The sequence below is a fragment of the Ceratotherium simum genome, chromosome 25 (assembly GCF_057802395.1).
Source record: "Ceratotherium simum simum isolate JZ-2026a chromosome 25, ASM5780239v1, whole genome shotgun sequence".
Lineage (NCBI taxonomy): Eukaryota > Metazoa > Chordata > Mammalia > Perissodactyla > Rhinocerotidae > Ceratotherium > Ceratotherium simum.
Genome location: NC_141924.1, coordinates 11,542,896 through 11,568,044, shown reverse-complemented (window position 1 = coordinate 11,568,044; position 25,149 = coordinate 11,542,896). Strand labels below are relative to the sequence as shown.

Genomic DNA, 25,149 nt, shown 5'->3' with positions numbered 1-25,149 from the left:
CATTGTCAGATTTTTAGAGGTTCACTCTTACATATAAAGACAGCCCAGGATCATCAATAATTTAAGGAAAACCTCAAAGATGAGAGAGAGTTCAAAACAAGAAAATAAACAAAAAACATAAAAAGGTACCCAAGAAAGGTACCCACAGAAATACTATGGGGGTCAAAAGAAACAAAAAATAAAGATTAATATTCTAAGTAATAGAAGAAAATATTGCATTCATGAAAAAGAAGAGGATGCTATGAAAAAGGAACAACCAAAATATAAGAACGAGCTCACTCTAGGAAATAACAATATTATAGTAGAATTTTTAAAATTAAAAGAAGTGTTGGAAGATAAAATGTAGAGACTCTCCTAGAAAGCAGGACAGAAATTCATACAGATGCCAACAAGAGAATAAAGTTAAGAAAATTAGAGAATCAGTCCAGGAGGTCCAACAACTAAGTATAATGGTTTCAGAAAAACAGAGCTAGGAAAATGAAGCAGAGGAAATTATCAAAGAAATAATAAAAGAAAAATTCTCAAAATTGAAGGACACTATTCTCCAGTCTGACAGAGCTTCCCAAGCCCAGTGAAACATATTAAGAAAAGACTTATGCTAAGGCACATAATCGTGAAACTTCAGAATACTAGGGATCAAGACAACATCCTAAAACCTTCCATAGGAAAAAAAAAGATGACGTACAAGGCCCATAGGAATCAGAATGGCATCAGACTTTTCAACGGCAAAACTAGAAGGTAGGAAAAAAATTTTTTTTTCAGAATTCTGTGGCAAATTGACTTATTTTATTCCCAGCAAAACACTTATCAAATACTAATCAAGAGCAAAGTCATTTTGGACATGTAAAGACTGAAAAAACTTCCCGTGTACATTTTCTTCAAGAGCTACTAGAAGATGTGCTCCAGCAAAATGAGGAAGTAAAACAAGAAAGAGAAAGACAAAGGATCTGGGAAATAGAGACTCCAACAAAGTAAAGTTGACAAAGGGAAGTCCTAGGATGATGGTGAAAAAAGCCCCAAGATGATAACTGCGAGAGGACCTAGAGCACACCATTCCAGATTAGAGGAGGATGAGGGCCTGAGAAGGAGAACCCCAAGAGTAAAAACACAAGAAGAAATTAACAGAGTATATTCTCACTTTCAGGATCTTCTGCCACAACTTTTTCTTAACCCTTTGGAGTCTGCATCTGCTTGCAATGGAGAGACAAAGAACAAGCAGTAAACTGCATTTGTCCTTGTTATGATCACATTATCTAACAGAATATATTAATAGAATGTACATAGAATATATATGATATATTTGAGAATATGTAAAATAATGCTGCTTAGTTTTTGATAGCTCTTAGCAATCTGGAAAAAAATCATCAACAGATAATGTCTAAAATGAAAAAAATCAAGAAATACATATGTAAGCATATAATAATTTAGAATAGTGGATGTAGGGGCCGGCCCCATGGCTTAGCTGGCTTAGCGGTTAAGTGCGCACGCTCTGCTACTGGCGGCCCGGGTTCAGATCCCAGGCGTGCACCGACGCACCGCTTGTCCTGCCATGCTGAGGCTGCGTCCCACATACAGCAATTAGAAGGATGTGCAACTATGATGTACAACTATCTACCGGGGCTTTGGGGAAAAAAAAAGGAAGAGGATTGGCAATAGATGTTAGCTCAGAGCCGGTCTTCCTCAGCAAAAAGAGGAGGATTAGCATGGATGTTAGCTCAGGGCTGATCTTCCTCACAAAAAAAAGAAAAAAAAAATCAGTGACATAAAAAAAAAGAATAGTGGATGTAAATTCCAGAGTTGAAAATTGTAATTTCTGTAGAGTAGACTCTTGGATGGCTGCCTATGGCTATAGGACAGCAGAATCCAGAAGGTGTGGCATGTGAGACCCCCTGATGCCCCTCCATACCCTCCTCAACTCTCCCTCACTCCCTGACCAGCCGGACCCAATGGAGGGCTGGTAACTTCTAGTTCTGCAAATTGGCTTGAGCTGCTCTCTGCTTAGAGTGCCAGCCCATTCTTCCCCTACCCCTTGCCTAGCACACAAAAAGAAGTGACCACTTCTTACTCTGTTCCCTTTTGAAGTCCTCTCTTAGGACCCATGCAACTTGTTGCATGTTATCTATTTTCTGTGAGCCCTTTTTTTTTTTAATAATTTTATTTATTTATTTATTTTTCCTCCAAAGCCCCGGTAGATAGTTGTATGTCATAGTTGCACATCCTTCTAGTTGCTATATGTTGGATGCAGCCTCAGCATGGCCGGAGAATTGGTGCGTCGGTGCGCGCCCGGGATCCGAACCCGGGCCGCCAGTAGCAGAGCGCATGCACTTAACCGCTAAGCCACGGGCCCGGCCCTACTGTGAGCCCTTGAGGGCAGGAACTTTCTTTCTTTCTTTGTATCCTTAGTGCCTGGCATAGTAGGTCTTCAGTCCATGTTTACTTGGCATCTCTGTGCCTCAGTTTTCTATTGAGTAAAATGGGAGTGATGTTATCTAACAGAGTTTTGATGAGATATAAATAAAATAAAGTGGCCATGTTGTCTTTGTCTGATGGCATCTCACCCATTCTACCCCACATCATTGACTGTGCCCTGCTCTCTAAGGCCACAGGGACACTCATAGATAATCACAGCACTGCTTCTTCCTGAACACATTGTTGGTCCAGAGAGGATGGGGGGGGAGGCCGTGACCCAAGCAGAGCCATCAGAGACTTTTATGAGGCTTGGTTTATGGAGGCCGGAAGAGGGTCTCTCTCTCCTCTTAGGTCATGCACTATAAGGACATGGGCTTGGGGCTGTCTGTGGCCCTCTTTCTTTCTCTGAGGGCAGAGGCAGCTTGAAAAACACGCCAGCACACAGAGGGAAAGAGGGAAGAGAGAGAGAGAGAAAACCTGAAGACATCACTGAGCCTTTAGGTCTAACATGCCTGCAGCCAGCATGTCTGTGGCCTTCCTAGTTACTGAAGCCACTAGCTTTTCCTCCTGCTCAAGCTAGTTTGAGCTGGTTCCCTGGCACCTGCAACCAAAGAACTCTGACTCATACAGTTCAAAAGCATAAATGCTTGGCACAGAGGAAGTACAAAATCATTGGTAGCTCTTACTACTACCATTAATAATAAAAGTAAAATGAGAGTTGAGTGACTAACACAGAAAAGCGGGTGAACTTTTACATATTCTTTTCCCTGTATTAAGAATTCTTACAGTGTTCACATTTCTACTTTCCCTATAGTCTTTGTTCAAACAAACCTTGCAAGAAACGCAATCTCCCTCTGATGGGTTCATCTAGATTTCTTACCAGGGGATTCCTCCATGAAGTTTAAAGGTTGGATGAACATATGGTTTGCCTTTTTTTTATCTGCTGCTCTTTGATCGATATTCTTCACCTCCCTGTGGGGAAATCACAAAGACACACATGGAAAAAGACTCAAGAGTCAGTGTGGTCTTTTCACTCCTATCTCTATATGTAAAGAATGGCAAATATTTACAAATTCATTCACTACATCTGTCAAGAGCAACTCACTGAAGCAGAGAGCTAACTACACAGCAGCAACTCAGTCACTGAGGTCTTCCTGTGTGCCAGGGGTCATATCAGCCCTGGGGACACAGAGAGGAATAAGATGTGGTCCCTGAACTCAAGGAACAGATACAGTAGTCCCCCCGATCTGCGGTTTTGCAGTCTGCAGTTTCAGTTACCTGCCGTCAACCTGGGTCTGAAAATACTGAATGGAAAATTCCAAAAATAAACAATTCATAAGTCTTAAGTTGTATGCTGTCATGAGTAGCGTGAAGAAATCTCGAGCCGTCCTGCTCTATCCTGCCTAGCACATGAATCATCCCTTTGTCCAGCTACCTGCCCATTAGCCACTTAGTAGCCGTCTCAGTCAACAGATTGACTGTCGCAGTATCACAGTGCTTATATTCAAGCAGCCCTTATTTTACTTAATAATGGCCCCAAAGCACAAGAGCAGTGACGCTGGCAATTTGGATATGCCAAAGAGATGTAAAGTGTTTCCTTTAAGTGAAAAGGTGCAAGTTCTCAACTTAATAGGGAAAGAAAAAAAATCATATGCTGAGGTTGCTAGGATCTACAGTAACTTTTATTATAGTATATTGCTATAATTGTTCTATTTTATTATTGGTTATTGTTGTTAATCTCTTACTGTGCCTAATTTATAAATTAAACTTTATCATAGGTATGTATGTATAAAAGAAAACATAGCATATATAGGGTTCAGTACCATCTGCCATTTCAGGCATTCACTGGGGGTCTTGGAACATATTCCCTGAGGATAAGGGGGGACTACTGTACTCAAATTAGGAAGACAGGTGAGGAAATTCATGATCTGAGAAAGCAGAAGTGTAAGCTTTGAGGGCAAGCTAAATTCAAGTTGGGCTCTGCCACTTGCTGTGTGACCTTGGGCAAATTACTTAACCTCTCCATGCCAGTGTACTCATCTCAACATGGAACTAATGGAATCTAGGGTACTGAGTTACCAAAGGTCAAGCGCTTAGCACAGTGCCAGGTACACAGGAGGTGCTCCGTAAATGTCAGCTGCTGCTGCTAGTGTTATTATAGGAGAAGGTTTTCAACGGAGTGCATTCAGATAAGCTTGGGGTACACAATGAGAATGCTGAACTGGGTAATACACCAGCTGACTTTGAAATGTGAGCAGACATTTACTTGAAGAAGCAGGTTACAGGCGTTCAAGGTAGACAAAATAGCAATGAATATATATTGGAGTGAATTAAGATGCTGTCATATACTTCTCTGCTGCTGTAGGATAGATGGAGAAAGACTGGTATGAAAAAACTAGCATTGAATACTTGGCCTAAACCAGTGGTTATTCCAACAAGGGGGGTGTCTTCCCAAGTCAAAAGAAAAAATGTGTTGACACAACATTCTTACTTCTGGGATCTTCTGCCACAACTTTTTCTTAACCCTTTGGAGCCAGCTTCTGCTTGCAGTGGAGAGACAAAGAGCAAGCAGCAAACTGCATTTGTCCTTGTTACGCTCACGTTTTCTAACAGAACAACTTGGATGTAATTCCTTGATAATATTTTCTATGTTACCATGTCTTGAGATGTTGAAGTCTATACACGTCTTATGCTCACATTCTCCACTAGTAAAAGCGTTTCTAGCTTCAATGACAGAATCATCTGTTGAAACATTTCACAGAGCTCTGCCAAGAGCATTTTGAATTGTGGGAGCTCTGCTCCCAGACAAGTGTGAGGATCAGGGCTCTGGACTCACAAGAAAACTGTTCTTCAGCAGCAACTGACCCTGCTCCTTCACGGCACAGCTCCAGCTGCGTGTGCAAACGAGGCTCCTCCCTCCCCGCACAGGGACCCCTGCAAAGAGCTGCCGGACTGCCTTGTCTAAGCGGGACTGCTCCAGGTCTCCCAGCTGCAAACTCGCTGGCTTCAAGTGCTTGTGCTGCTTTGGACCCCGCAGTTTTCATGGTATGGGGTTGCACGTACGAGCCGTCATTTACTGAGCCAGGCACGGAGGTAGGCATCTCCTTTCGCCCACAGGACTCCTCCGTGAGTACTCCTATGAGTGTCCCTGTCACAAAGATGGTATCCAAGCCTCACAGGGGCTAGAGGATGGACCTAATTCACACACGGAGGGAGACAGGGCTGCAGATGGAGCTTTGCTCTGCCCAACGTCAAATCCAGTGCTCCTAACTGATGTGCTCTCTTAGGGAGATAAGCAGTAACTGATGTCCCAAAGGAGTCTTAGCCCACCTACAAGCAACACTGCACACGGGCCTTTGTCACCTTTTGTTCTTGTTATGGCCATCACTAAAAAGAAAAACCAAAAAACTTAATATTTAAAATTTTAATCATATAAGAAAGTAAAGAAAATTGTATAATTAACACCATTTACTCATTATCCAGTTTCAACAGTTATCAACATAAGGTCAATCTTGATCCATCTCCTGCTCCCTTTGGCCCCCATGCCTACCCCAAATGGGTTATTTTAAAGCAAATCGTAGACACCTTGTCATTTCATCCGTAAACACTTCATTACATATCTCTTTAAGACATGACTCCTAAAAATAACGTAACTATACAACTATGATAACATTTAAAGAAAAGGAACACACCAATAAAAGGAATACCTTAATATCATCTAAAACCTAGTCAGTGTTCAAACTTCCCTGATTATCTCACAAATATCTTTTCATAGTTGGTTTGTTTAAATCAGGATCCAAACAATGTTTTGATTGATATGGCTCTTCAGTGACTTCTAAACAATAAGCGCTTCTTCTCCCTCTTTTATTTTCCATGTTCTTAATGTGCTGAAGAAACCAGGCTATTTGTTCTATAGAATTTCCCATTCTGGATAGCCAGTTGCATCCCTGGAGTGCTTGACACGGTTGTCTAAGCTCTGTACATCCTGTAAACTGGCAGATGTACATGCCCACCATTTTGAAAAGCTTATTGAAGTATAACAGAGATAGCAAAGAGTGCACAGACTCTAAGTGTACAGCTCAAGGAGTTCACGCACTGAGCACACCCACGTAACCAGCACCCAGATCAAGAAACAGATCATTGCCAGCTCCCCAGAAGCCCCCTTGAGCCCCTGCTCAGTCGTACCCTACTTCCTCAAGGGTAGCCCTGTCCTGACGTCTAACAGCACAGACGTGTTTTAAGGCCGTCATTTTTTTCTACAGACCGAACTTTGAGAATCACTTTATTAACAGAAAGCATGCTGAGCTTCTTGATATTACCTTATCCAACAAAAAGTGGATGTATTTAGCAATGTAATTGCTAACACATAATTACCAAGTTTCTTCTGACTTTAAAAACCTTTACTATAATTCACCTGATAAGGATGTCTTTATTAAACAAGGATGTCCTTAAATATTTCTGAAATATATACGCTGTAGACTTAATCTTGAACACTCTATACGAATTTAATATTACCCCTAAATTATTTTTGCCTTGTTAATGTCACAGCTAGGTGTGGCTATGGTGTTAAGTTCTGGCCAATCAGATGAAAATGAAAGACTTACTTGTGACTTCCAGGAGGAATGCATTTCTTTGGATGCGTCTTTCTTCCTACTGGCTGGAATGTGAACCTCATGGCTGGAGCTTGAGCAGCCATCTTGGGCCATGAGACTAACTCATAGGCTGAGGATTATGGAGCAATAAAATAAAAGGAACTTGGGTCCCTGACATTGTGAACTGCCATATCTATTGGACCCCTTTTAAATGAGAGAAATAGATTTGCATCTTGTTTTAGCCACTATTTGGAGTTCTTCTGTAACTTGAAGCCAAACCTAATTCTAACTAATACAATTACTTACTATGGACTTGGTCCTGTGAAAAGGCTTTACATGCCTTATTTTATTTGATCATTATAACCCTACAAAGTGGGAAATACTATCTTCATTTAATTAAAAAAACAAAACTGAAGCTCAGCAACCTATGTGACTGGTCCAATGTCACAGAGCCAGTGAGTAAAAAAACTATATTCTCACCCTAGCCTCTGCCGTTCCATGGATCCCGTCTTCAAGGATTGTTACAACTATTAAGAGAGACAGACATTACAAAACATAACGTGTTGTAAACAAAACATAATGCCTTGCGCATAGAAGGTGCTGAAAATATTTGTTGGGACAATGAATAAAGTACAGACACGTGCCACATAACGTTTTGGTCAACAACAGACCGCATATATGACAATGGTCCCACAAGATTAGTACCATAGAGCCTAGGTGTGTAGTAGGCTATACCATCCAGATTTGTGTAAGCACACTCTATGATGTTCACACAATGACGACATCACCTACCGACGCGTTTCTCAGAACAAGTCCCCGTCATTAAGTGACGCACGACTGTACAGAAGAAATAGAGCATAATGAACTACAGTAACAGAGGCAGAAGCACAGAGCCCTAAAGAGTGGTTCCTCTGTTCTCTCCCTTCCCCTATCCTGACGTTCTCCTCCTCCACCGGCATCTCCAATCTCTCCTCCTTCACACAGGCTTGGGTTTTCCACCTTATGCTTAAATAGCCCTCTTCCTCACCAACTAGTCTTGCCTTTTTGATACAGAATCTTGCTCCTTCTGCTTCCTAGTCATCCCATCCACCCAAGGGGACTTACGCCTTCCCCTTAATGTCCCAGGCTCAGGTGTCTGACTTCACCCTGTTGAAACTGTGCTCTACTGAATCACCAAACCTGTCTCAGCCTCATGCTTGCGTGTCTGGCACCCACACTGCTGATCACGGCTTCCCTAAGACCTTCCTTCTCCCAGCCTCATAGTCAGCATCCTTTATATACAGGCTCTCCTCCTTCCCTGCTGGTCACTCCTCTCTCTACCCTCCCCCAGATAGCTGTCCCCACAAGCTGTCCTTGACCTCAGCTTCCACATCTGTAAAATGGGGACAAATTACAGTGTCTATTTATACACACTATTTTATAACCTGATTTTTTTGGCCCAATAGTACGTTGTGACCATCTTTCCTTATAAAATAAGAACAGATCGACATCACCATTTTTCTTGGCTGCAGAGTATGTGGACGTATGATAGTTTATTTAACCAATCATCTTTTGATGAACATTTAGGCTGGACTGCATTCCCGTGGTGGTGGTGGTGAACAGGTTTTGTGTGTGGGTGTGTTGTTTGTCAATGTCCCATAATATTTTAGAAATAACTTGATTGTATCACTTTGTATAACAAAGTATTTACCTGTGTTCATATTTTTCTTTCTCATATTATGGCTGATACGGAGAGCTGTCTAGCCAATAGCAACTCCCCACTTTCTCCCTTGCAAACTGAATCCAATTTTGTTTTGGATCAGTCCGGTCATGAAAATCTCACTGCCCTTTCTCAGACACTTCTCAAGCTTCCCTTGCAGCCAGGGTGGCCATATGAATGAGTTATGGGGCAGGCAGAGAAGACAGGAGAGAGAGACAAAGAGTGAAAAAAGCAGGTTAGCTCTTCTTTACAGAAAAATGCCAGCTAATAAATGTAGAAGTAATGGTAGTAGTAGAAGATCACCATTTTTCAACTCTAAATGTAATAATTGATTCAGGCAAAGCGCATCAATGGATGCTAAAACCACTGGGTGAAGGTCTTGGGGAAGCATATTCACATAGTCTCAAAGGATCACATCACTTATTACTGACTCATTAGAAAGGCAAAAATGTAGTCTTACAATGGAGAGATCTAGCAGGAACCACCTTAATCAAGTAGCAGGGCAACCTGACATTAAGTGTCTCCTGATGGGGTGCAATGTGAATACACAACATCATCTATGAAGTATTTTTGGTGAAAAGATTTAACCTGAATCTAATCGAGCCTCTAGTATAGACACAATGTCCAGCTTATAAGAAATATAGGATATATTGGAACAAGTTAAATGATACCTGGAAGAAATAATCAGAAAAATCCAGAATGTGGCTTGAGCTTTTCAAAAAGCCCATGTCATAAAAAAAAAAAAAAAAAATAATAATAATAATAATAATAAGGGTGAGGGGCAGGGCACTGTTATAGATTAAAAGACACCAGAGATAAGAACAAAATATAATTTCTGATCCCTGATTGGATCCTGGAGCAGCAAGTAAAACCAAAAAAGATACTTTGGACACCATTGTGTAAATTTGAATGAGACCTATTTATTAGAGAAAGAAGGAAAATGTGTAAAATGTGAATAATTGGCAAATGCGGTAAGGGCATATCCTTTATTTTTTTTATAATTTTATTTATTTATTTTTCCCCCAAAGCCCCAGTAGATAGTTGTATGTCATAGCTGCACATCCCTCTAGTTGCTGTATGTGGGACGCGGCCTCAGCATGGCCGGAGAAGCGGTGCATTGGTGCGCGCCCGGGGTCCAAACCCGGGCCGCCAGCAGCAGAGCACGCGCACTTAACCGCTAAGCCACGGGGCCGGCCCAGGGCATATCCTTTAAACGTTAAACTGTACCATGCTTTAAACTCTTCTGAAAGGTCTGAAAATTTTCTAAATAAAATTAAAATATTGAAAAAGGGAGAAGGCACAGAAAAATATTCATAATATGCTGCTAAATGGGGAAAAAAAGTCTAAAAAACAGTTTGACAGTGTGACTTGACTACTTTTGTTTAGAGATACAGATATATGTGCCCAGGAAAAAAGACTGGAAGGATTTATAGAAAAATGTTGGCAATGTATACCTCTAGGTGCTTTTCCAGGTTTTGTTTTGTTTTGTTTTACTGAGCATAAATGTTTTTGTAGTTAGAAAAAATAACTTTTTAAAAAAGATGTGGTCTCTGTCATTGCGGAGTTTACATTCTGATCACAAGAAAGCTGAATGTGTTTAAGACTGTTACAGGGCCAAAAATTAAAATTATTGTCTTTTTTTACTGCTGAGTAGTATATTGGCGACAACCTGGATGGACCTTGAGGGTATTGTGCCAAGAAAAATGAGCCAGACAGAGATAGACAAACACAGTACGATTTCACTCATACGTGGAAGATAAACACACACAGGGATAAGGAGAACAGATTAGTGGTTACCAGAGGGCAAGGGAGTGGGGAGAGGGCAAAGCCGGTAAAGGGGCACATGTGTATGGTGACAGATAAAAATTAGACTGTTGGGGGTGAGCACGATGCAGTCTACACAGAAACTGATATATAATAATGTACACCTGAAATTACACAATGTTATAAGCCAATATGACTTCAATAATTTTTAAAACAACAGAAAAAAGATTATTGCGATGTGCTACAGCAGACAATGCCGAAGCAATGCCACTGCCCTAAAGCCCCTGAAATACCTGAGGAAGTTGTCCTGCAGTTCCTTTAGGTACTCATCAAAATACTTCCACTCAGTCCGGTGGAGCCGGTTCAACTGGCGGAGGTTGTCCCTGCGCTTCTTCATGTTGCTCAGGGTCAGGCTGATGATGTCGGCATACGTCAGGCTGCACTCGGTGGCTTTCAGTGTCAAGGCAAACCCCACACTGGTGGTCGGTGTTGACTCAGCGTTATTAGTGGGATGCGCCTGGTGCGTGGGGAGGCGGGAGAGTGAGATGGCAGAATGGGACAATCACCTACGTTTCTGGGCGAGATAACTGAGATCTGAGCAGAAAGGACTCCTTCCGCTGACATGGCCTCCTTTGGAAAGAGGCTCTTCTCTCTGTGGCCGGGCCCTGCCTCATCTTTTAATAAAGTCATTCTCTCCTGCTGACGGAAGGGCTAGGAAATGCTTTTAGACTGTCCTCTAAAATTCTTACTCTATTATCACAGTGGTGAATAGGAATGGGCTCCTGCTTTCCTCTCCCCTCAGACCCAAGGCCTCATTCCCTATCTCAGTTTGCATATGGAAAATTCTCTCTGCCTCTCCCACCCTCTCCATGCCTTCTGGATCTGTCAGAATCTCAGCTATACTCGTCACGAGTTGTGGGACCTCAGACAAGCTATGCCATCCTCCAGGTCTGTATTTCCTTATCTATAAAAGAGATAATAATCTCTATCTAGATGATGTTAATAGTAATAATGATAGTTAGTATTTATTTAGAACCAGCTGTATGCCATTTAATCCTGGTCACAACACTATTGGTTTGGTATAGCTATCCTTACTTTAGGAATCAGTTGATAAAGGTATTGAGCTCAGAGGTTAGCTGTGCATGTGAGGTCTTAAGGCCACTGGGCTGCTGAGCTGGGACTCAAATCCAGGGCTGTGTATCCCCAGCCCTGGCTCCTTCTACCACACTGCGCTGTCTTTACATAACAATGAGGTGGAATAAGGGAAAGCATTTGATAAACAGTAAAGCACTATGAAATGTGAGTTGTTCTTCTCTGCCTGTAGACATATAAATAAGCTCATGGATACAATGCCCTATAGGGCAGGAGTTAGAAGTCCTGCCTAGTTCATTACGAAAGCTCTTCCCAAAGGGGAGCTATACGCAGACAGGTAACATTCAAGCACTTGCTACCTGCCAGACACTGTGCTAAGCCTCTACCTGTATTGTGCCTGGACTCTGCATAACAGCCCTATGAGGCAGGTACTGTTATCCCCATTTTATAGATGAAAAAAATGAGGCTCAGAGCGAAGCTGGAACTTGTCTAAGATCACTCAGCTGGTAAGTAGCGGAGCTGGTTCCTGAGTCCAGGTCTATTTGATTCCATGTTCTGACCCCTATGGTTAACTGCTAAGACTCAGGACACCAATATATGTCATATCTGTTTTCTTAAGATCTGAGCTTTTACCAAGTCTTTAGGATAAATGCCAATGGGCCCAGGAGTTTGCTGATGGGTCGGGGAGTGGGGTGTGTGTGAGGGGGAGTTAGAAGAAACACACACCTAGACACCAAAATTCCTGATCGATAGATACTCCGGGGTCAAGGAGCATCTGGGAGGCATTGTCGAGTTGCAAAGTGTGTTAGAGTACCTGATTAGCCCGTTCAGTCTGGTAGATAGGAAGAGATTTTGCACACAGGGCAATTTGACTTGCCCAGGGGCCCACACAGCCAGCTCATGAGGCAGACTTAGGACTAAAATGAGCAAGATTCTGACCCCTAGGCTCAAATCAATGGCCACCCTTGACAGACACCTACTATGTGCCAGGTGCTGTGCTACAGGCTGGATGCCTTCCCCCACCCATGCTTCCGGGAAGAGGAAGCAGGGGCCTGGAGTAATATGTGCCCTGCCCATGATGGAAAGGATATGGCATGGCCTTGGTTTTTTCCCTCCTGACTATCAACACGTCTTCGCCGTGCTGCTGCAGAGCGGCGTGGTTGTGGAGGAAGTACACAATCAGAGGGCTCTTCCCATAAACGTTGAAGAGGTTTGAAGTCAGCTCAGGGTTTTTGCAGGCAGGGTAAGACTGAGTGGGAAAGGGAGAGAGAAAAAAATAAAGGATACTGTCACTTTTACAGCATGTATTAAGAAATGTAAAGGCACTCATGTCCCTTGATCTAGTAAGTCCAGTTTTAGGATGCTATCCTAAGGAAATTACCCCAAATAAAGAAAAAAGATTTAGGCACTAATATGTTTAGTGCTGAAATATTTACTATAGCAAAAGATTAGGATAACCTAAATGTTCAAGGAGAAAATATTGATATCTCTACCCAAAGGAATAGTATGCCACTATTAAAATGTTTGTAAAGAGTTGGTACTAAAGTATTGTTTCAGATATAATAGTAGATTAAACTACTCAGCCATAAAAAAACATGAAATCTTGCCATTTTGACAACATGGATGGACCTTGAGGGTATTCCGCTAAGCGAAATAAGTCAGAGGAAGAAACTCAAATACCGTATGATCTCACTCATAAATAGAAGATAAAAACAACCACAAACACACACACAGAGACAGAGATTGGATTGGTGGTTACCAGAGGGGAAGGGTGGAGGGAGGAGGGCAAAAGGGATGATTAAGCACACCTTTGTGGTGACGGATTGTAATTAGTCTTTGGGTGGTGAACATGATGTAATCTACACAGAAGTTGAAATATAATGATGTACACCTGAAATTTGTATAATGTTACCTCAATAAAAAAAAATTAAATAAATAAACAAAATAAAATTTGTCTAAAGTACTCAAAAAAAAAATGCCCACATTTCAAATCTTTCTGTTGCTGATGCCTGTAGCCAATAAAAAATACTCTGTTTCTTAAGCTTTAAAATGTTATGTATTGAAATTTTAACCTATAATAATGGCCAAGACTTGGATACTTGGATCAGCATCTCATTTAAAGAAACGAGATCCAAACAGAAATTCCAGGTCATACTTGGATCTCACTTAAACTGTAGAGAACATGTACTCTCAGTGAAGTTCTCTATTCTTCCCTAGTCTCTTGCATCCTAAAATAAAGCAGCTTTTCTGTTACAGACTGAAAAAAAAAAACCCAGTAGATTAAAAAAATCAAGATATAAAATTGGGTAGATAATATATACTTTATTTGAAATAAATACAATTATATGAGATAAATCAGTAAAAAAAAAAAAAAAAAAAGATGAGAGACTGGAAGCACAGTTACCAAAATGTTAACAATTCATTCAGCAAATGTTTATTGGGTGACTAGGAGGTATACACACTGTTCTAGGCACTGGAGATTCAGCCAAGAACAAGACAAATTCCAGCCCTCGTGGAGCTTGCATTATAGTGGAGAGAAAAATGAGAAACAAATCAACACATAAAAGATGAACCTGATATTATGGAATAATAAGTGCTTCCATGAGAACCAAGCAGGGCAAGGGGTGGAGGGTTGTGGGATGGGAGACTGGGGAGGAGAGGCCTCTTTTCCAAGGTGGGGTCGGGGAGGGCTGCTCTGAGAAGAAACGGTCCTGGCAGATCCAGAATGGTGGGAGGAAGATCTGTGTGATGTCCCAGGCAAAGCGACAGCAAGTGCAAGACCCTGAGGCAGACAAGAGCTCGGCTTGGCCGAGGGACAGGAACAAGGCTTGCGTGGCTCCGGCAGAGAATAAATGGCAAAGCTGAAGGGGCAGCAGGGGCTCGATAAGGAGTTAGGATATTTTCTAAGTGTGATAGAAACCACTGGAAGGTTTTGAGGCGAGGTACAACATAATCTGATTAAGTTTTGCTACAGATCCTTCTACTGATGTGTAGAGAAATGACTGCAGTGGGTGGGAGCAGTTAGGAGGCCTCTGCAGTGGCTGGGGGAGCTGATGGGGCTGGGACTGGGTAGTTGGCAGAGGGGTGAGAAGCGATCAAACTTGCAATATATGATGAAAGCAGAATTGGCAGAGTTTGCTGATGAACTTGATGTGGGTATGAGAAAGAGAGGAGTCAAGGATGACTCCAATGGTTTAGGTGTTAGTTCTCAGGTAGGAAGAGCTGGGAAGGAACACATTAGCAGGGCAGGAAAGTCAAATGGTCTGTTTTGGACCTGCTATATTTGAGATGCTAACAGACAACCAAGAGGAAGTTGATCAGGAAAGAGAACAGGCTTGGGCCGAGAGTGATTTGTTTTCCTTCCTTATATTCCTCTGCCTTTTCCCAAAAGTATCAATAATGATTATGTACTACTTTTGTATTTTAAAAAACAATGCATTTTATTTGGAAGAAGCGATTATAATTTAACCAAACAAAAATTCTGTTTCACGCATAAAGGCTGCGAGAGCATCTAACCACAGTATTCTCTAATCCTCCCCATTTTAACTGCTTAATGAGATTTCTTCTATCCATAGCAGGGTCCCTCAACCTCGGCACTTGGACATTTTGGGCCAGATAATTCTTTGTTGTAGGGGGCTGTCCTTGGCATTGTAGGATGATGAGCAGCATCCCTGGTTTCTATTTGCTAGATGCTGGTAGTACTCCTCCCCCACCCTCCAGCTGTGATGGCCAGAAATGTCTCCAGACATGACCAAATGTCTCCTAGGGGGCAAAATCGCCCCCAGCTGAGAACCACCATTCTATAGCAAGATCCCACTGGAATCACAGAAACTTGGGGTTAGTAGGGAACCTATAGATCACTGAATCCAATGATTCCTAAAACCCCATCTCCAAATGGAGGCCAGTCTGTGTTGACTGGTCTCCAGTGAAATGAGGGAAACAAGGAAAAATACACTGTCATAAATCTGACATAAAGTAAATTTATTCACTTCAAAGACTCTCCTTTATTCTGAGGCTGTCTTTTCCACTTTTTTATATTAATGACTTTTCTTTTATGAAATGATGGTGATGCCAGTTAGCAGTCATTTTTAAAAAATAAACTTATTTAATAAAAAAAAGTTTTTCAAAGTCTGGAAAAGTCCAAAGTGGATCTAGGATCCACTAATCTAGTCCCACGTTTGTCCAAGAGTTGTTCTTTCGGCTGTCCAGTATCCATTCTCCTTTCCTCACAGCCCCGATTCTTGTGTGTTTGGGGGAGTATACCTGCCCTCCACTGCATTCAGGCTTGAGGGGCCTTTAAATCAAATGTCTTGCTCCCTGACAAGGGCCACAGGAGGGGTCCTCAGAGGCCTTCATAGGCTCTGCATCCAGAGCTTCCTCTCACCCACCCAGTTAGAGCCAGAACACACAGAATAAGCCTAGTCAATCAGAACTTCTGCTCCTGGGGTTCTGAGTCTTGAGTGGGGAAAAATATAGACTCAATGCATGTGGAGGTTCACCCATTCCAGAGATGTCAACTTTAAGAAATAGTTTGAGGGTTGCAACTGCCTTGATTCTTCTCCTGGTCCCTGGACTGATTTTCAGACTTCCCAGCTAACCAATGTGCTTCCAGTTTTTGCTCAAGTTGGCCAGAGGCAGATTTTCTTACCTGTAAGCAAAGAATCCCAAACAAGGAACACACTACCTTCTTAAACATCCAGCCCCATGGTTGGTAAGCATCTGATTTCTCTTCCTGGGTGGGAGGAAAGGGAGGGCCTTTGGGTACAAGGACTAGGCATAGGAGTAGGAAGGGCTGGTTCAAACCCTAGCACTGGGCAGAGATGGGCCAGTGGGCAAGAAGAGAGAAGTTCTGGAACGTCAGCTCCAAAGGGCAGGTGGAACACAGAGTAGGAGCCAGAGTGAAGGGGTTGGCATGAGAGACCTGGCATGAGGAATGACTTGGTTTGAGAGCGAGAGCTGGAACAAGTACCAGCAGATGGTCTGCAGTAGAGTCAGGGGGTAAAGCTGCTTTAAAATGACAACTTGGACTCTTAGGAAGTTCCTTCTTACCCTAGATAAAAATCTGACTCTCTATAATTCCAGCCCATTTTCCTCCAGAACCACGTGTTACATTACAGTCCTTAAATATTTGAGGAAAGCCCTCAGATCTTCTCTAAGTCTTGCCTTCTTCAATCTAAACATCTTGAGGCCTTCAATAATTCCTGGACATGATTTCCAGTCTGTTCTCTCCCTCTGGACACATGTTAGATGGGACCATCTGAAGTGGATCCATCCTCTTTCTTGTTCTGGGCCAATTGTACTTCTTTTTAAAAAGTTCTTTATTTTGACATGTACATCTTATTTTTCTCCTATCTCTGAGAGTAAAAACCTTTATATTTTTCCAAAATAAATTCATGTTCATTGTGAAAAATTCATACAATGTAGAAATGTACAAAGTGAAAGATAAAAGTCTCCTTCATCCCCACTTGCATTTCCTAGAAATAAGTGCTGTTAACACTTTCCTGTGTATCCTTCCAAACCTTTTTATATGTACATACTGACTTTGTACCAAAAATATATTTCAAAAATAAAAATGGAATCATACTATATATAATGTTTTATTATTTTAATTTTGTACTCATCAGTATCTAAATACATTGCCTGTGACAGTCTCTTGATTTATTAACTTGAGACATTGTCGACTGACATTCTTTCATATTAGAAGGTACAAATCTGTCTCTGTTTTTAATAGCTATCGAGTATCCATATTACAGACATTTCATAATTTACCTATTTATCTATGGAAATTTAAGTTTTCTTCAATTTTTTTCTAGTACAGATTAATGCTGTAAGGGATGGTCATGTATCAACATGTCTACAGGATAGATTATCAGAAGTGGAATTGCCAGGTCATAGGTTTATGCCTTTAACATTTTACTAGGACACTCTAAATTCATGACAAAACATCTAAGAATGCTAGATAAATATTTTTTAAATCCTTTTGAATGAATGGAGGAGCTTACAAGCAAGTAAGGAAAATCCTTTGAGGCCTAGGGAGGTAAGGGAGCCCTGAAGTTGGATGCCCTGATTCAGAACATCCGAGGGAGGGGGAAATGACGGTGTCTTTGCTTGTTCCTGGTTAAGCCAAACACCTCCACTGCTCCACTGTTCTGTAGGTGTTTTGATGCTAATGTCTTTACCAAGTTACTGAGGTCTCTTTCTACTCCTAGTGTAGTGGGATGTAAAAAATTGTCTTAGCTTGTACCAGAATTCACCAAAGGGAGGGGACTCTTCTTACTCAGGAAAACACAGCGATAAGCCACTTGGTGAGAAGGTTAGAGCCAAAGGCAGAGTGAAAGCTATGCGGCTCTGCATTAGAAAAGAGTAGGAGTTTGGGATCAGGCAAAGAAAAGAGAGGAAAGTGGACAGGGCTGGAGAGGATGGTCCAGCAAATGGTGGGATGACTAAAGGATTTTTTGTGTGTGTGTGTGAGGAAGATTGGCCCTGAGCTAACATCTGCCAATCTTCCTCTTTTTTTTTTTTTTTTTTTTTGCTGAGGAAGACTGGCTGTGGGCTAACATCCCTGTCCATCTTCTTCCACTTTATATGGGACGCTGCCACAGCATGGCTTGCCAAGCGGTGTGTCGGTGTGCGCCTGGGATCTGAACTGGCGAACCCTGGGCCGTTGCAGCTGAGCGTGTGCACTTAACCACTTGTGCCACCGGGCCGGCCCCGACTAAAGGATTTTTAAGAAGGGCAACACACATTAAAGTTCTCTGCATTACAGTGACATGGTCTCCCTTTCTCCCATCTCTTTAAACTTAGTAAAATCTTCTATATACACAGTGTACACACAGGCCTTTTGTGAGCAGTTTTTGTGAAAATCAAGGGAAGAGGTGAGTTGTACATTTGGGATGCTGTGGTCTGTGCATAGCACATGCGGGACAGAAGAGGAGCTCAGTGCTAGAGAAAACATAAGTCCCCAGAGTTCACAGACATTTGGGGAGGATACTAGGCTTCAAACAAATCATGTAACAAATGTTCGGACCAATCTAGCTAAATACAAAGGAGTAGAGTGACCTCTGGGTTATGTGAGTAAAGTTTTTTACTGAGAATAGGTGATAATACAAAAATACTGGTACAAAAATTGGGAGAATGTTTCATAAAATCTTGGAGTGGCAAAGATCTTTCTTAGTAAAAAATGAAATCCAGAAGCCATAAAAGAGAAGACCAAGAAATATGACTGTATAAAAATTAAAATTTTCTAGCATAAAATACCATAATTAAAATAAAAAGATTAAACAGGAAACATTTCTGCCAAACATATGACAAAGAATTGAGCTTCTACAAATTAATAATAAGCGAAAGACTAAGCAAGAACCTTAGAAATAGAAATATTTCTACTTAGAGAAAAATCAAAGGCAAAGGACATGAAGAGGCACTTCATAGAAATAGAAATTCCAAAGGATTATAAATACAGAAAAATAGATTTAACTTCACTCATAATTAAAGCATTAATATTGAAACAATAATAAAGTACCATTTCCCCCTCATCAAAATGGCAACAAATAATTTGATAATGCACAACATTGGCAAAGATAGCTGGAAAGTCTCTCATATGCTACTGGTGGGACTATAAATTGACACAACTACTTTGGAGAGCAATTTAAGATGTACATACTTTGATTTACAAAGTATTTCTTTTTTTTTTTTGTGAGGAGGACCAGCCCTGAGCTAACATTCAATGCCAATCCTCCTCTTTTTGCTGAGGAAGACTGGCCCTGGGCTAACATCCGTGCCCATCTTCCTCCACTTTATATGGGACGCCGCCACAGCATGGCTTAACAAGCGGCGCATTGGTGTGCACCCGGGATCCGAACCGGTGAACCCCGGGCCTCCGCAGCAGAGCATGTGCACCCAACCGCTTGCGCCACCGGGCTGGCCCCTACAGAGTATTTCTGAAAAAGCAATTCTACTTCTAGGAATGCTTCCTACATGTGTACTTGTACATGTGAGCCAAGAAACACACAAATACGAAGATCTTCAAGGCAGCAATGTTTATAACAGCAAAGACTGGAAGCACCTATATGCCCATCAAGAGGAAAATGGGTAATGAATTATGGAACACAGGTACAAATATGAAAACAGAATTTGATAGATCTCCATGTGCTCTCATATGGAACATTCTCTAAAATATACTGAGGTCAGTACAGAGTCTGATTTAGAGCATGGGATCTGGAGTCAGCTACTCAGGTTAAAATCCTGGCTCTACTCTTACAACTCAACAATAAAAAAGACAAACAACTCAACCTAAAATGGGCAACAGACTTGAATAGACATATCTGCAAAGAAAATATGTAACTGGGAAATAAGCACATGAAAAGATGCTCAATATCATAAGTCATTAGGGAAATGAAAGTCAAAACCACAGTGAGGGGCCAGCCCTGGGGCACAGCGGATAAGTGTGTGAGCTCTGCTGTGGTGGTCCGGGGTTCACAGGTTCGGATCCTGCATGCACACCGATGCACTGCTTGTCAGGCCATGCTATGGTGGCGTCTCATATAAAGTGGAGGAAGATGGGCACAGATGTTAGCCCAGGGCCAGTCTTCCTCAGCAAAAAGAGGAGGATTGGCATGGATATTAGCTCAGGGCTGATCTTCCTCACACACACACAAAAAAAAACCCCACAATGAGATATTACTTCACACCAACTAGGATAACTACAATAAAAAGAATGGACAATAAACGTTGGCCAGGATGTGGAGAAACTGGAACCCTCATACATTGCTGGTAGGAATGTAAAATGGTGCAGTCGCTGTGGAAAAGTTTGGCAGTTCCTCAAAAAGTTAGACATAGAGTTACCATGTGACCCAACAATGCCACTCCTAGGTATACACCCAATAGACTAGAAAACATATGGACACACAAAAACTTGTACATGAATGTTCATAGAAACAGTATTATTCATAATAGCCAAAAGATGGAAAAACCCAAATGTCCATCAACTGGTGAATGGAAAACAAAATGTGACATATTCATATAATGGAATATTATTCAGCCATAAAAAGAAATGAAAAAAACTGATACATGCTACAACACGGATAAACCTTGAAAATATTATGCTAAGTGAAAGAAATCAGTCACAAAAGGCCACATATTGTTTGATTCCATTTATATGAAATGTCCAGAATAAGCAAATCCATAGAAACAGAAAGTAGATTAGCAGTTTCCAGAGGCTGGGGAGAGGGGACTCGGCAGTGACTGCTAATGAAATATGGGGTTTCTTTTTTGGCGTGATAAAAATGTTCTGGAATTAGAGAGTGATGATTACATACCTTGTGAATATACTAAAAACCACTGAATTGCACACTAAAATGCTGAATTTTATGGCATGTGAATTATAGCTTTAAAAAATCTTTGCTCCACCACATACTAGCTATTTGATTTTGGGTGAGATACTTAATATTTCTGAGCCTTAGTTTCCTCATCTATAAAATGAGGATAATAAATAAAACCTACTTCTCTTAGGGTTATGTGAGGATTAAATGAATTAATAGATATGATGTGTTTAGAACGATGTTTGGTATACAGGAAGCATTCAATAAGTGTTAGCTATAATATGTTAGGTTGAAAAAGCAAAGTGCAAAATAGTGTATATAATATTCCAATTTGTGTTAAGAAGAAAAAAAAAGGTTTATATTTCTTGACATCCATCAAACATTTCTAGAACGATATATGGGAAAACAGTGTTTCCCTCTGGGGAGGAGGCATAAGGTCTGGCATGGAAGAGAGATTAACTTTTTATTACATATCCTTTAATACTGTTTGATTTTATCATGGGCAAAGATTACTGTCTCAATAAAAACTATGGTATAAAAAAAAAAAAAGGAGGGGGCTGGCCGGCGGCATAGTGGTTAAGTGCGCACGCTCCGCTGCAGTGGCCCCGGGTTCGCAGGTTCGGATCCCGGGCGCACACCGACGCACTGCTTGTCAAGCCATGCTGTGGCGGCGTCCCATATAAAGTGGAGGAAGATGGGCACGGATATTAGTCCAGGGCCAGTCTTCCTCAGCAAAAAGAGGAGGATTGGTGACAGATGTTAGCTCAGGGCTGATCTTCCTCACACACACAAAAAAGGAAAAAGAATGGACAGCAGATTATATCAATCCTGTGCTTCTTACAGTGGTGGAATCACATGTGGGCTCTTCAGTCAGGAGCAATCAGCGGGGCCCCCATGAATAGCTCGCTGAGCCAGCTCTCCTCGGGGACTTCCCTTCCATTTGTCTCCGCCAGGCCACTGGCTCTCAGCTGCTTTCCATTCCTGTTAAAATCTGCCACCGTCCACTCTAACTGCTGGGCTTCCCCTCCACCAAGACAGGTCACAGAGCAGGACACAATTGCTCATCTCCTGTCTTCTATCTCTAGAGCAACCCCACCAGCCCAGTCAGCAGTAAGGACCATAACACTGCCGGGCTTTATTTTTCCCCACTTTATAGAAGAAGGTCAGAAAAGGTAAACAACTTGCTCAAGCAACACAGCTGATGAGACACAGCACCAAGATTTGAACCCACGTCTGTCCATCTTTTCCACCACGCCCTGCTACTTCTCAAAAGTTTCACTGCTAAATGCTGAGGGGAAATATGCAGCAGTAATAAATACGGAGAAATGAAGAAGGTTCAAGAGATCTTCTACAATATTTGCTCTACTTGGCCCAGGGTCCTAAGGGCCTCTCCGCACTGCACAAGACTGAAGGTGCCACTGATGTAAACCATCATGCCTTGAGGTTTGTGCGGAAGAGCTGGGGGAGGGGAAGAGAAGAGGAGAGAACACACTAATCCAGTGCCTCTTGTGTTGTGCGGGCTGTGCTGTGGCAAAGCTCAGCGGCTAAGAGTTTGGGCTCAGAGTCAGACAGAGCTGCATGCAAGTCTTGGCTTTACCACTTATTTGCTTTGTGAATTTGGACAAATTAGTTACCTGCTCTGAGCATCGCTTTCCTCACTAAGAAACCGAAGAACAGCAGGAGTAATTATCTCACATGACTGTGACAGTGAAATAAAACATACTGCATGCACAGGTTCAGGGTATTGCCTAACATGCGGTAAGTGTTCATTATATGTTAATTATCATCACCACCTCAGGGAAGCCTCATAAGAACACTATGACCCAGGAATTATTGTCCCCATTTTATCGAGTAGGAAACTGAGACTCAGTGCTCTCTTTGTATTGCACCCAGGCTCCAGAGTTTCAAGCAAGTGATTTAAACCCCTGGAGAAATCCAGACAAAATGCTCACTCATCTTGTGCCTATCTCAGCCAGGAATTACCCTTAGGAGATTTCCTGACTGTATCACCAGAGTCTACAATCAGAAACACCCCAGTTCGTACCCTGACGTCTTCACAGAACTAGTTTCTAGCCAGATCTCCTAGCCCCTTTTAAATCATCTCTACTATTAAATTTCCAATCATGTGCTCACCGGCTTAGGAAGTATATTTTCATATTCTCTTGCTTCTGATATCCTCTTGACTTGTTGTGCAGCTTTCTTCAAGACCTGAGTCTGAAAATGATGCTCTGTCAATGCAATATTAGGAAAAAAATTATCATTGGAGATTGTCAGCTGTGATAAGATAGAAAGAGCAAACAGTAAATCTCAGCTTCCTGTTAGTGTGAAAATGCCTGGGTTATTCAGATCATCGGGAGATCATATGGGAGAAGCATATAATATGCTAAGAAGATCACTTGCATTTTAGCCAGATATATACACCTGTGGCCATACATTTGTCTATTTACTTATCTCTTTGTCTGTCTATTCATCCACTCAACAAACATTTACTGAGCATCTACTATGTGCTGGGCCCATGCTAGGTGCTGGAAGTAGACTATCTTCAAGGAACTCACAGCTTAGTGAGAAAAAAAGACATGCAAATAATAAGTGTAACACTAACTCAAGTGCTATGATAGAATTCTCTACAGATTACACTCTGGTCAGAATGAGGCGAGAGAGGCCTGAAGGCTGTAAAAGTGCTAAGCAGAGTGGCCAGCCTGGTGGCGTAGCGGTTAAGTTCACATGCTCCGCTTCGGTGGCCCAGGGTTCACGGGTTCGGATGCCGAGCGTGGACCTACGCACTGCTTATTGAGCCATGCTGTGACGGCATCCCATATAAAGTAGAGGAAGATGGGCATGGGTGTTAGCCTAGGGCCAATCTTTCTCAGCAAAAAGAGGAGGATTGGCAACAGATGTTAGGTCAGGGCTAGTCTTCCTCACACATACAAAAAATTACTAAGCAGAATCAGGAAGGGTGTTGTGATTAAAAGGGAAGAAAGATCCAACTCTTGCACAAATTTATGGCTTTTCTGTAGGAGAATGTTAATGGAGAATATCTTAAAGATGGGCAGAGAGAAACAACAGATCATCTATAAAGGGATAACAATTTTAGAATGACTGCAGAGTTCTCAACAGTAACAACAGAAGCTAGAAAGACAGTGGAATAAAATTACCAGAGCATTGCGGTAGAATTGTGTACCTAGCAAAACTGTCTTCAAGCAAAGGTGAAATAAAGACATTCATAGAAAAACAAAAACTAAGGGAACTTACCAAGAAACTTGTGATAAAGGAACTGCTAAAGATTCTCTCTCTCTCCCCCTAATATATAATATTTATTTTTATAAACATATATAATATTTTTATTTATATACATATTATTTATCTTTTCCAGGAAGAAAGAAATGACCTCAAAAAGATGGTCTGAGCATCAACAAATGGGAAAATAAAATGATAGTTTAAGACCAAACAAAAATTATCTATAATAATAATAATATATAATTTGTTAGGTTTTAAAATAGGACAGAATTAAAAAAACTAGACAAAATAGCATTTAAGTCTGGAGGGAAAGGATTAGGGTTAAATTAGGAAAGGGAGTTGTGTTCAGGAAAGGGAGTGGGTTAAGATATTATCTAACTTAGATGAAGCTAAATATGCATGATAGAATTTCAAAGGCATACAATAAAGCAGGGTTTCTCAATCTCAGTGCTACTGACATTTTGGGCCAGATGATCCTTTGCTGTGGGAGACGTCTTGTGCATTGTAGGATGGTTAGCAGTATCCCTGACCTCCACCCACTATGGGTCAGTAGCAACCTCTCCCCAAGTTGTGACAACTAAAAACATCTCCAGACATTGCTAAATGTTCCTTGGGGAGAAAACTGCTCCCGTTTGAGAATCACAGCAATAAAGAATATAAACAGGATATATAACTTCCAAAAAAATAGAATACAATGGAGTAAGAAAAAGAGAACCAAAACAATTCAATCAGGATTCTGGTTCTGGTTAAGATGGAGTAAGCATACTCTATCCCATGTCCCACTGAAGGGAACTAAAAACCCTGGACATAATGCATGGGGTAGCTATCCGAGGACTCTGAAAAGTAGATGGTAGCAGGTGAACTGGAGAAGAAAACCAGAACTCAAAATAGAAACCATATGGCAGCGAGTTTCCTGGACTTATTTTTTCCTTCTGTATGCCCCAGCTCAAAGGCAACATGAACCCCAGAAGTGAGCACCAAGTGAAGACAGAATAAGACCCAACAGAAGCCCTCTGTTTGTGGTCCAAGGAGTGGGAAG

The 25,149-nt window shown here is 41.6% G+C and overlaps 1 protein-coding gene across 1 annotated transcript in view; it reads right to left on the bottom strand.

Moving 5' to 3' along the window:
- Positions 1-3,272: 3,272 nt before the first annotated feature.
- FAM227A (family with sequence similarity 227 member A) overlaps positions 3,273-25,149 on the bottom strand; it is a 72,209-nt gene continuing 50,332 nt past the window's right edge. Inside the window, exons 13-16 of the mRNA XM_014793212.2 lie at positions 23,007-23,101; positions 12,648-12,805; positions 10,758-10,910; positions 3,273-3,381 (exon numbers count right to left, since the gene is read on the bottom strand). Coding sequence (XP_014648698.2) covers positions 3,273-3,381; positions 10,758-10,910; positions 12,648-12,805; positions 23,007-23,101 — 515 coding nt within the window. The remainder of the gene's footprint in view (positions 3,382-10,757; positions 10,911-12,647; positions 12,806-23,006; positions 23,102-25,149) is intronic.